Source organism: Podarcis bocagei (assembly GCF_964188305.1).
Source record: "Podarcis bocagei genome assembly, chromosome: 1".
NCBI classification, from domain to species: Eukaryota; Metazoa; Chordata; class Lepidosauria; order Squamata; family Lacertidae; genus Podarcis; species Podarcis bocagei.
This window is the reverse complement of record NC_138125.1, coordinates 16,810,901-16,823,468: the sequence shown is the minus strand read 5'-3', so window position 1 is coordinate 16,823,468 and position 12,568 is coordinate 16,810,901. Positions and strand designations below refer to the sequence as shown.

The 12,568-nt window shown below is 40.3% G+C and overlaps 1 protein-coding gene and 1 long non-coding RNA gene across 7 annotated transcripts in view; both read left to right on the top strand.

Moving 5' to 3' along the window:
• LOC308587594 overlaps positions 1-12,568 on the top strand; it is a 272,764-nt gene that overhangs the window by 253,218 nt on the left and 6,978 nt on the right. The gene's annotated exons all lie outside the window — the stretch shown is intronic.
• PPP2R5C (protein phosphatase 2 regulatory subunit B'gamma) overlaps positions 1-12,568 on the top strand; it is a 75,824-nt gene that overhangs the window by 59,060 nt on the left and 4,196 nt on the right. For 4 of the 6 annotated variants that reach the window (XM_081192762.1, XM_081192763.1, XM_081192767.1 and 1 more), the window contains 5 exons: positions 887-1,057; positions 2,004-2,131; positions 5,003-5,104; positions 6,659-6,731; positions 10,407-10,523. In XM_081192762.1, coding sequence (XP_081048888.1) covers positions 887-1,057; positions 2,004-2,131; positions 5,003-5,104; positions 6,659-6,731; positions 10,407-10,523 — 591 coding nt within the window. The remainder of the gene's footprint in view (positions 1-886; positions 1,058-2,003; positions 2,132-5,002; positions 5,105-6,658; positions 6,732-10,406; positions 10,524-12,568) is intronic. The other 2 variants (XM_081192764.1, XM_081192766.1) reach the window with 1 other exon arrangement.

Sequence of the window (12,568 nt, the reverse complement as noted above, 5' to 3'; positions counted from 1 at the left end):
GAATTGGTACAATGTTCTGCTTGCTAATCAGCTGATTGCAGTGACATCAAGCTTCCCTTGCCAATACAATCAGAATGCATTTTAAGATTTACAGTCATGCACTGACAGACCCATCTCTACCTGCCATCGCATATGATGTCAGGTGTGGAACAGGTGGGTGTGGTTTGGAGAAATGACCTCATGGGTCAAATTGAGACTCATTCTGAGTCTAATTTGGCACACTGGCCAGATGTTCCCCACCCATGTCTATCTATTTGTGTTTTCAGTTGGAAATGAAAATAGTGTGAATAGTTTTTCAGTGTGCTTGTAGGAGACACTGAAAAACATCAACAGATGTATTTTGTCATGCAGATATTAGCTACGAGTTTAGTGTGTGCTTCCTCATCTCTTATTAAGAACATCAGTGAGTGTCATAAATAGTAAAATCACCTGCTTAACCAAAAAAACATTAAAATCTGTGTTTGTTACTTGGAGGTAACAAACTTTGACCTCTCCAGGATCTCCAGTCACTATGAGCACATTCTTCATAATCAGCATGACTATACAGAAAAACACATACAGAAAAACATGTGCATGAGAAATTTCAAACAATACTGGGAAAGATGTTGTTATTTTGAGATCATTCCTCTTAAGAATTACTTAAACTTTCTTCTATCCTGCTTGCAGAGGGTCAAAGTCTTTTAAAAACAAAATCACATTCAACCTTCATTAACAGTTTTTAATTCCAAAGTAAAACTATAGTGCCTGCCATTAGTCAAGAAACTTGAGTGTATATTGTTGTTACAATTATTTCATAATGGTGGCAGTCAATGCAAGCAATCCATGATAAATCGCTGGACAGATTTATAATGTCCTGAACATTCCCTCCTCCCTCTTTTCTTTACAGGTGGTGATGGCACTACTCAAGTACTGGCCAAAGACTCACAGTCCAAAAGAAGTTATGTTTTTAAATGAATTAGAAGAAATTTTAGATGTTATTGAACCATCTGAATTTGTAAAGGTTATGGAACCTCTTTTCAGGCAGCTAGCCAAGTGTGTCTCCAGTCCACATTTCCAGGTTGGTAATTCCAATAAATGCAGTACTGTAATTAAGTTTGACATTTTGACATTGCACTGCATTAATCACTGCTTAGTGGATATGTTATATGCCTTTTAAATGGACCACCTTTCAATATGTTGTTAGGCACAATATTTTAAGACCGGCTGAGAGCAGGAGAGGAATAAACTCAGCCACTGCAGCTGTGAAGTCTCCTCTCTATTATCAGTAAACAAAAGTACAGCTAGTCTTTCTGTTGCTTTTGACAGTACCAGTTTGGGTTTCTTGTGGATGCTCACACAGAAAGCATAAAAGAGCCACCTTCGAAGCTAAGGAAGCAGCAGGCAGGGGAACAGAAGAGCTCAAGTTGAGATGGGGAAAGGATTCTCTGCTTCCTAAAATGAGAGAACTGTATAAAGTGTACAGTATGTTAGAGTTGTTGAATGGTAAAATGCTCCCATGTCTCTCACGGCCTAGGACCCTCGTGCCTACGGGACCGCCTCTCCCAGTATGCCCCACGGAGAGCCTCAAGGTCCATAAATAGCAACACCCTAGTGGTCCCGGGCCCTAAGGAAGTTAGATTAGCTTCAACCAGAGCCAGGGCCTTTTCAACACTGGCTCCGGCCTGGTGGAACGCTCTGCCTCATGAGACCAGGGCCCTGCAGGATCTGATTTCTTTCCGCAGGGCCTGTAAGACAGAGTTATTCCGCCTGGCCTTTGGCTTGGAGCCAATTTGATTCCGTCCCCCTCTTTCTTTTTTCTTTTTTCTTTTTCCTTTCTCCTCCTGTGCTGAGGCTGCATTTTAATATTGTAATGTTTCAATATTTTAATATTATATTTTAATCTTGTTTTTAAGTTGTATTCATTCAACTTGTTTTTATTACTGTTTGTTAGCCGCCCTGAGCCCAGCCTTGGCTGGGGAGGGCGGGGTATAAATAAAAATTATTATTATTATTATTATTATTAGGTGGCAGAACGAGCACTATACTACTGGAATAATGAGTATATTATGAGCTTAATCAGTGACAACGCAGCAAAGATTTTGCCCATCATGTTTCCATCCTTGTACCGAAATTCAAAGACACACTGGAACAAGTAAGTAGCTATTGAAATATATTGCTTGATGCCCTGAAGTCTAACTCTGTTCATGTCACAGCATTTTTATAGAAATATAAATCTCAATAAAGTTTGTGTGCTGCAGTTTCCTCATAGATATACAAGATTGTAATCGGTCAGAAGTATTTCTCTCAAGCAGGTTAGGTGAAGGTAAATGTCACATCACAATAAGGAGCTAAGAAAGATTGATTGGGTAGGTTCTTCCATATCTACGCAGAGTTCCCAGGCACATATCCTTAAAATCGCTGTTCACAAACCAGCCTGCCATGTTGATGCCGCACACAATGGCATAGTGGGGCAAGTCTGCTTCACAGCCCTCCCACCCTGCTGCATACAGCAGAGGTGAGGAATGCTTTTGCCTCCATGGGCCAGATCCTTCTCGGGATATGCCTTGTAGGCCAAATTTGACGGATGGGTGGGGCTGCCCACCTGTCAATCACCGGGAGTCACATATGCAGGGCTTGAAGTCCAAAAGTCGGAATGTCAGTGCCCCTCACATGCAACAAGATGCTTCCAAAAGGAAGTCCTGCCCTCCCCATGATTTTAGCAGCTTCCACATGCAGTGGGGCTTCCTTCCCCTCCTCTCCCCACACCCCCACAAAATTGGCTCTGTGGAGGTTCAGTAGAAACCCGTAGAACAGCACACAGTGGGAGGAGAAAGGGGGATTGTTCCATCCAGCAAGGTTGAAATGTTTGCCCTGGGGGAGCTGAAGTAAAGGGACCCCTGACTGCTCGGTCCAGTTGCGGACAACTCTGGGGTTGCTCATCTCACTTTACTGGCCTAGGGAGCCGGTGTTTGTCCGCAGACAGCTTGCAGGTCATGTGGCCAGCGTGACTAAGCTGCTTCTGGCAAACCAGAGCAGCGCACGGAAGCACCGTTTAGCTACGGTACCTATTTTATCTACTTGCACTTTGACGTGCTTTCGAACTGCTAGGTTGGCAGGGATTCAAACCGCCAACTTTCTGATCAGCAAGCCCTAGGCTCTGTGGTTTAGACCAGAGCGCCACCCACGTCCCCTGGGAGAGCTATCTCCTGTTAATCCCTCACTATGAATTGTAACCCATGATCACCAATTGACTCCCAGTACGTTTCCAAGCACAGTTGAAAGTGTTGGTGCTGACCTTGAATGCCCTAAGCGGCCTTGGCCCAGTATACCTGAAGGAGTGTCTCCACCCCCATTGTTCAGCCCAGACACTGAGGTCCAGCTCCGAGGGTCTTCAGGTGGTTTTCTCACTGCGAGAAGTGAGGTTACAGGGAACCAGGCAGAGGGCCTTCTCGGTTGTGTCACCTGCCCTGTGGAACGCCCTCCCATCAGATGTCAAAGAAATAAACAACTATCTGACTTTCGGAAGACATCTGATGGCAGCCCTGTTTAGGGAAGTTTTTAATGTTTCATGATTTATCGTGTTTTTAATATTTTGTTGGGAGCTGCCCAGAGTGGCTGGGGAAACCCAGCCAGATGGGCAGGGTATAAATAATAAATTATTATCATTATAAGTTTATATTATTTCCCCTCTTTTCCCTCTTTTCCTTCTCTCTGCATTTCTGTCCTAGTTGGTTGTATTTTCATATAGCATGTCTCTCCTTTGTCAGTTTTCATCCACAAAGTAGTTTAGAATTCTAGCATGAACCTGTTACTAGCCACCTTGATTCTGCAACTGCTATTTGCCTAAAGGACCTTTTAACTGAGCTACAGTGTGAATGCTGGATGTCCCATAGCCTGATGCTGGTGGCAGACTAATGACTACCGGTAGAGTAGCCAACAATGCATGTTAAATCTGCACAGTGAAAGAAAATGCTGAGTAGACAGTATTAAAAGTTGATTTACACTAACTGGATGTCAGTAATCCATTGATACATTGGTTTTAAAGTAACATGGATTACTTCATTGAAGATTTAGCAGTCTGTATTTTTTTTCGCTTCACCACTTGTGGCTGTCCAGTCATTCTGTCCTAAGCATGAGTAATATCACTGTGTGCAGTCACATACACAGAGTATATGGCACACCTTTGTACGTGTTTAACTTGCATGATGCAAGGAGCCATAAAACTGGTTTGACTTTTGTATCTGATGGCCTAACATGTGAGAGATTATTTTTGCAGAATAACTTAACTTCTCTGGCAGGGAGTGCTGCCTAATTCAGGTGACAAGCTTTTACTTTCTAACCCTACCCCCAATACCATTTTCTGATCTGCTAATTTTAGCTTAAGATGTGAGCTGATAGAGTAACCAAAATTCTCCCACCACTGCCAGTGGCTGTAATCTATCAGTAAAATTACCTTGTAGAGACACTACAGCTGTGCTCAGGAAACATTTTAGCCCAGTATGTGTGCATAATGTTGCATAATTTTCATATCAGTTGCTAGAAACATGTTAGATGTAGTATGAAGTATTGGCAGTGTTCTTACTTCTTTTACTGAGGCTTCTGTTACTGGGTGGAATTTTGTAATATGGACGATTAATGTTAAAATTGCTGGAATTATAGCATTGATATTCAAGAGGACAGCAATACAACATCTAAACAGTGCTTGTTTTTTGGTGTTGAGAAGTTATAATGCATACTTTAGCTAATGGAAGCATCCAGTGACTAATTTCTGGTTTTTATGGTGTGCGTGTATTTTGAAATAATCAAACTTCCAGAAGAGATATTTTGTAATTACTACTTTTAGAAGACATCTGAAGGCAGCCCTGTTTAGGGAAGCTTAATATTCTGTTGGAAGCTGCCCAGAGTGGCTGGGGAAACCCAGCCAGATGGGCAGAGTATAAATAACTTATTATTATTATTATTATTATTATTATTATTATTATTATTATTATTCTTATTCTGAAGCCAAAATTTTACTTTATAGGACAATACATGGCTTGATTTACAATGCTCTGAAACTATTCATGGAGATGAACCAAAAACTGTTTGATGACTGCACACAGCAATTTAAAGCAGAAAAAGTTAAGTAAGTTTCCCCTTGAACATCTTCCTTTTCCCCCCTTTCATTTTGTTTTCCACTGATTAGAATAAGCACAATCACTTATATATATATATAAACAATAACAACTGTTTAGCTCCCTGAAAATGTTCTCTTCCTGCTATTATCATCATGATTGGTTTATATTGCACTCCTGTATATTGTTTCACAGTGCTTACTGGAGCTGTGTGAAACCCATTAATCTCAATCAAAAATGGGCTGATTCACAATTCACTGTCTTGTTTTGGAGAATACTTGGGGGAGGTTTGAGCAATTTCTGGGATTCATCCAGAGCTCAAAAAGGCCCAGCCCTAGGAAACACCTCTATCATCAGATTGCAGAGTTTCAGTCCCTCTTCTTCCTTTTCTACACTTCACTAGATTAAAAGTTGTGGAGGAGAAAGGGGAAGCCCCACAAAAGCCAATGGCTCTCTGCCCTAAAAGTTGCTGAGCATGCTCAGCAATCCCATTGTCCACAGGAACTCTGGGAGTTTTATTCATGTTCCTCCAGGAAGAACAGAGAATTTTATTTCCTGGAGTAAGCAAAAATATTTATACCCTGCATTTCCTCATATATTTCAAAGGGCAGCTTTGAAATGGGAGATGGGGCCAAAATACTTGTGGCCGGTGCATTAAAAAGAATGGGAAAATTGCACTTCGCAGAACAGATTAAGCAACCCTCGGTTTTACCCATAGCTGCTATATTCTCTCCCTCCCAAGGCTAGCCCTATGATGAGGCAAGGTGAACTACACTGCCCACGAAGCTGCTTGTCACTGCCTATTATGCTTTTATATTTGTTGGCTGGGTACAAATAATAAAATTATTATTGTTCCTGCCCACCATCGCAACCAGCCTTCCACTACTGCTGGTCACCATAGACCACCACCACCACCACAAGGCATTGAGTGGCGGTGCTCTTAACAGCAGGACTGTCCAGAGCATGGATCTCACCACTCCTCATCCTGAGGCTTTGTGCGTGAAGTAGCCACAGAAATTTGGCCACCAGAGTGCCATCGTTTTGCCATAACAGCAGCCAACACTACACAGAACCAGTCTGTTTAAACAGCACTTACCACCGTTGCAGCAAAGTGGTGGCACAAGCAATCTCTGTGGTCACTTCAAACCTAATGCCTCATTCTGAGGAAAAACTACCTCAGGCAGGGCACAGTGTTTCACCAGCCCTACACAAATACACACCCCTTCAAAATTTGGTTAAGTGGGGTGGGAAAAGATATTTCGGCCATGGCAAGGTTTGGAGTGGGGTTGAGCTTATCTTGTAATGACTAAGGGTTTTCTGGTATGTGGAGGAGTGGGGAGAGGATCATTTCTGAAATTATTTTCTAACCCCAATATATACTATTCATGATATCTTACGGCTGTTTAATCCTCTGTTATATTTAAATATATGTCCAACGTTAAACAAGTAAATACCAAAAAACCAACCCTGTCCTTTTCTGTAGTGTCAAAAGCAATTTAGTAATTTGATTTATTTGAAAAATTCATTGAGCTTTTTCTGTGACGTGTGTGGGTTTTTTCCCCTAGGGAGAAGCTAAAAATGAAGGAACGGGAAGAAGCTTGGGTTAAAATAGAAAATCTAGCCAAATCAAATCACCAGGTATTTCAAAACGTTCAGAGGCTGAACATTTCAACTTTACATTAGATACTGCTGGAACAATAAGAATGTAACATTACCTTACTCACATTTTTTAAAGTAATTAAAGAAGATGACTCGGTGTGGCTGAAGTGTGCATCTTTTGGTGGTTTCCAGTTGTCCGTGTGGCAATAACAAATACCACACAATAGCCTGGTTGTTAAAAGCTCTTCATTACATGGTCAGTCTTTAATAAATACTTCTAAGAGCTGTAGCTGCCGCAGGTGAGCCAGAGAACAGTATTCATGTATGAACAAATTATTGACAAGCCAACAGAATCCACTGTTTGTATGTAATGTTGGAAAAGTCCACGCAGAAAACAACATACGTAATTTCTGGGATAGGTCCCAGGAACCTTGCAAGATGCTGCTCTCATACTTGTGACTCATCAGACACCACAAATGCGGGTATGGGTGTTTTCCACATACTTCTTAACTGTCGCCTGAAAAAAACGTGACTAGCAAAATATTTAATTAGAACTAGCCCTAATATTCCTTGCCTGTTGAGATCAAGCAGGTGCCTTCACTGTACTCTTTTTTGGCACCTGTTTGGACAAGCCGACCCAGATGCTTAGGAAGTTGAGCTCATTTTAATCTGTTTTAGTATTTTACCTTTTGTATGTTTTAAAGTAGGGTTGTGGGTTTTTTTTTACTCCTTTTTATTGTTTTATCATTTTGTAAACTGCTTTGAGTATTTTTTAAAAATCAAGTGGTGTACACATTTTATGAAATAAAGAAATAATTCAAAGGATACATTAAATCTGTAAGGGTGTTTTAAAATGTCATTGTGCCAGTGGCCTGTTGGCAGACTTGGTCACAACCGCTTTTGAGATGTCCCCCCCCCCCCCCTTCAAGTGGTATATAAATTTCATGGAATAAAACAAATAGATTAAAATCCCTCTGGTTTGTATCCAGAGTAGCCCTTCTGTTCACCAAAGGGTGGGAGATCCAGTAGAAGGAAGGAGGCTGATTTCTCCAATTCCCCCTGCAGCCTCTTACACCACTTCCCACGCTGTTCTGTAGGGTTCTCCATCCCTCCTCCGGTTCAGGTTTTCAGGAGGCGCAGAGCTGAATTTGGAATTGGCAGGAATTACCTCTCTTTTGTGAGCTGACCTTCACTCATGGGATTGAACTGCAGCAATAGGACTCTCTTTTAGCACATCTACAGTATAAATTTAAACTAGTTTTCAAATTGGTTTAATTGGAGGTCAACAAGAAGGAGTATTGGAAATCTTTGAAAAAGAACTGAAAGTCCCAGAATTCCTCAGTTAGGAATCATGACAATTTAAACAGGTCTGGAAACTATTTTAAGTTTTAGTGCAGAGATATCATTTGCTGAGCAATTTTCTGTCGTTGTTGTTGTTGTTGAATGGCAATCTGGTTTAAATCTCCAGCTAACATTGTAATAGCTATAGAGAAGATTGTTATTAGAAGTACATATTCAAATAATTTTATTTGGATGAATTTGAGTATTCTGCAGCATTTATTCTATCAGATGGCGTGTCTGAAGCACCCAAAGAATATTGACAACACTCCCATTAGAAAAGTTTATTGATTAAGACCTTACTGGGGTTGTACTTGACCCTAGACTTACCAGTACTTACAGAGAAGTAAATCCTGTGGAACTTAGTGGGATTTATTTCTGAGTAAAAATGTGTAAAATTGTGAAGGGAGTAAACTACGAAAGGAGTCTAGAATTGGCATTGATGTTAGCTATGCAAATATGGTCAGTCGCTACAATTTCCATGATTTTTGAGGCACAGAGGTGGTAGAAATAAACCCTGTTGAACACTGTGGGAACATAGAAATTTGCTACCATGATACTTTCTTTTAAAATAGACTTCTTTTTCAAAGAATATTAAGTAAATTACAATTGGTTTTGTTTTGCTTCATAATATGTTGCTTTATTAAATTACATAAAAGAAGATTTGGTGCAAAAGTACACCAATGCCAGTGATTGATCTCAGAATTTGTAACTCTTACATGCTGCTTGTGTGGATCAGTTTGTATAAATAGTGGACCCAATTTCATATAAACATATTGTTGTTCAGGTTAATTTAGTATCAGCGATAAGTTATTATAAAATGAATTTCATGCAGAAAATATATTAAAGGATTAATTGGTCTGTTGGATAATTGTTCAAATTAGTGACTTACCTTAGAGCAGATTTGCTGACTCATACAACTTCATTGGCCCCGTTTGCACATCCCAGTAGGCCATAGTTCATGGTTTACCATGATCTTGCCTGCTTTGTTGCTTCTGGATAGCACTTAAGAGAAACAAACCATGATCCTTGGCTTACAGTTGTATCCAAACTGGATATCATTGTTTGTCTGGGTGAAACAAACCACAGTCTCTGGTTTAGATATAATGCTATCAACTATTTTTTACTGAGGTGCAAACAAGACCATATAGTCTCTTGATTCAGGTAGGTAGCCATGTTGGTCTGATGCAGTAAAAAAAAAAAAATGCCCAGTAGCACCTTAGAGACCAACTAAGTTTGTTCTGGGTATAAGCTTTTGTGTGCGTGCACACTTGGTATCTGAAGAAGCGTGCATGCACACGAAAGCTATACCCAGAACAAACTTGGTTGGTCTCTAAGGTGCTACTGGGCAATTTTTTTATTTATTTCATATAGCCGCTTATTATTGGGAAGTGCTGATACCAATAATTGGGCTAATGCAAATATTTTAGCATGCTGGTCGTCTTTTCCTGGCATATCTTTAGCCATCATTTTGTGCAGTGATTGGTCTTAAATTCTTCTACTAAATTTTAAAATGGTAGGTCATCAACCAGTATAAAGATGTTTGCTCTAAAGGTTACTTTTGATTGTATCTTGGGTCCTAGGAGCTAGTTTAGGGTTTGACGGAACGTAGCTGACTGTCTCTCATTTGAATTTCCCATCACACCAATTTAGCGTGTCTAGTTTGGAAATCCTTCAAAGTCTCAAAGGTGGTGCAGGATAAGGGGGCTGGGTGCATAAAGCCAAACTGGGAGAACCATATTGTTTCATATTTCCATTGCAGAAACGTAATAGCCCTTCTGGATCAGAGCAATAGTGCATTATTCAGCATCTTGTTTCCCACAACAACCAGTCAGATGTTCTGGGAAGCCTCACAAGTAAGGCATTCCCCTTTAAAGCCATTTAAGCTAGTTGTCATAACCTCCTTCTATGGCAGCAGATTCCATAAATTAAGCACTGTGTGAAGTTATTTTCTGTTTTTGTTTTTTGTTTTTTATCTCCTGCAAATGAGTTTGATTGGATAGAACAACACATTTTCTCCACCATACACAGTTTCAAAAAACCTCAGTCGTGTCTCACCCTTAACTAACGGGTTTCAACACTGACAAAATGAACCTTAGATTATTATTATTATTTTTATGCTCATTTCATTATTTCCATTAGACATACGGCTTTATTAGATTTCAACAAGCAGTTTGGACTATCAAATCTCCTGTTTTTTTTAAGATAGAAGCTATAACAGTTCATGGTTTATTCCAAAACTCGATTTGTGCAACAAAATGTGTAAATTACTCTTAATCAAGTGTGAGGGTAACATTTCTGTCAGTAAAATTGCTGTTGCTAATCTTAAGCTTTGCCATCAAAAATTCTGACATAAAACATTTTGCATTTGGTTAGTACTCAGTATTTAGTGACACCTGTCTGGTGAGCAGTCCTGTTGCAATGGAAACAGATGGGCCTTTAATTGAAGACTTGCAGGTGATGAAAAAGACAGTGAAAGAAGAAGCTTGTCCGGTAAGCACATAGGAAGAAAAATTAGCCTACTCGTTCCAAACTTGATTTAGAAATTACTCATTTTGGTTAGTAGTTATGCTTTTCCTCTCTAAATGACAAATTTGAAACGAGCAGAATAATTTTAGTAATTTCTAAGTAGTTTCCTGTTGTCAGTAAAATAGTTATTGTAGCTGTTGACCGTGTCCCGTTGCATATGTGAGCAGTGAGAAATTTTTGTCCTGTGTTTATTTAGTGGCTTCACAACCATTAAAGTGAAGTGGGTATTTCAACACATATACAGTGAAGAGACTGCTTAACAGAACTCGCTTACTGAAATTCCATGTTTTTTTATTCCCTCGTCCCGTGTCTGCTGCCTAAGGACAAGACTGCTCAGCCCTGGCTTCCCTGACATCAGAGGATTGCCAGTGAGTCTTGATGCCCTCTCTGCCAAAGCCACACTAAGAAAACAACGCACATCTAGTAATCGGGTTCCATGAATGTGATGCCTGTGGTTGCAATGGCACCCTTGGGTATCTCCTGGCACCCACAAAGCTTCTAAGCTCACCCCCTAACTGCCCCTTTTTTCAGAAGGTGGTGAGGGTTTTCCTTGAAAAATGCAGAGAGCTAAAGGAGAAAATTGGAAGACTCCTTTCTGCTTCCTCTTTCAGCTCTGTGTGCTTTACAAGACAAAGTGAAGTGACCAAGAGGTAGAGGAAGAGTGAAAGGGGTGGGGGTGGCATGCCACAGGCATCAGGAGCAAAAGAACGGAGAAAAAGCTGTGTCTACACATACATGCACACACACATAATGAATCCAATAAAATGGATCCAATTGACATTGCAGAATTTTAATAGGTTTCGCTTACCACTACCGCCATCGAATCAAAGATCACATGTGCCTCCATAGACTAACCGTAACCATCACACATCTGGTGATTTCCAGTTCTGCCAGTACAAAAAAACATGGTTCTGCAGCACAGATCCTCATAATTTTTTTTGCAAGGGAACATCTCAAAATTACCATCTAATTATAGACCACATCTTTGTGCATAGATGTGTTATGTGATTTGTTGGTGGTTTTGTTCTCATCCTATGTTGAATCATGGGATCTTTGCCTTGGGTAAACGTGTTTGTGGTGCTGGCCACGAGGACCAGATTTGTGATCTTTACTGTGCAGTCTACCAGTGTGGTCTTTCATTTGCTGGTGGGGAAGCAAATTTAAGAGGATAAGCTTTAATTCTACTGAATGTGATTTTTACCCTTGGAAAAACAAAAGGGTATGGTGTGTGTGGGTGTGCGCACACGCATACACATGTGTATGCGTTAGTGCATGCACATGCACAATTGTGCATGAAGACCGAAGAGGGAAGGGAAGCAATCAGAGGTGGTAGTATTCAGTGCACTGTCAAAATTCCAGATGTGCTCAGGCTCCAAAAAGTTGGTGACTCCTGGTTTAAACATAGAGATACTGCATATTTAAATATGGCGCAAAAGTTAATAACAATTGGTTTCATTAGAAGGCTTCACTGTCAAGTAGAAACTGGTCTAGCGTCATTAGTGAGGACTTCAATATTTCTAGCAAGTATACACACGTATACTTCAGGTAGATAGAAAATGATCATTGGTTGTTATTCCTGCTCCCTCTACCCCACCCCTCACCATCTTGGATTTTATAGTCCTGACCTAATTCAGATCCTGCCCATGACTACTTACTACACAGGTTTTTGAGGCTAAAACTGCATAAGGACCAAATAAGGATATAAATTCACTCGCTCATTCTGCCTGTATTGGCATAATTTAGACAATAAAATCATAAAAGAGAAAGAAGGAAAAAACCATCCATAAAACACTGGCGATCCAAACATATTAAACACGTAAAATGTTTATTTCCTGGAATATAGCTGGATGGAAGAACAAAGCTACTGACCCCAACCTCATTGATTATCTCAAAAGTTTTGACAGTATCTTACTCCAAGAAACTTGGTTAGTGACTGAATATAAATCATTATAAGGGGGTGGGCAGGTGCTCACCCCCAAACCTACGTCGCCTGTGTTTCTCCTTCCCCC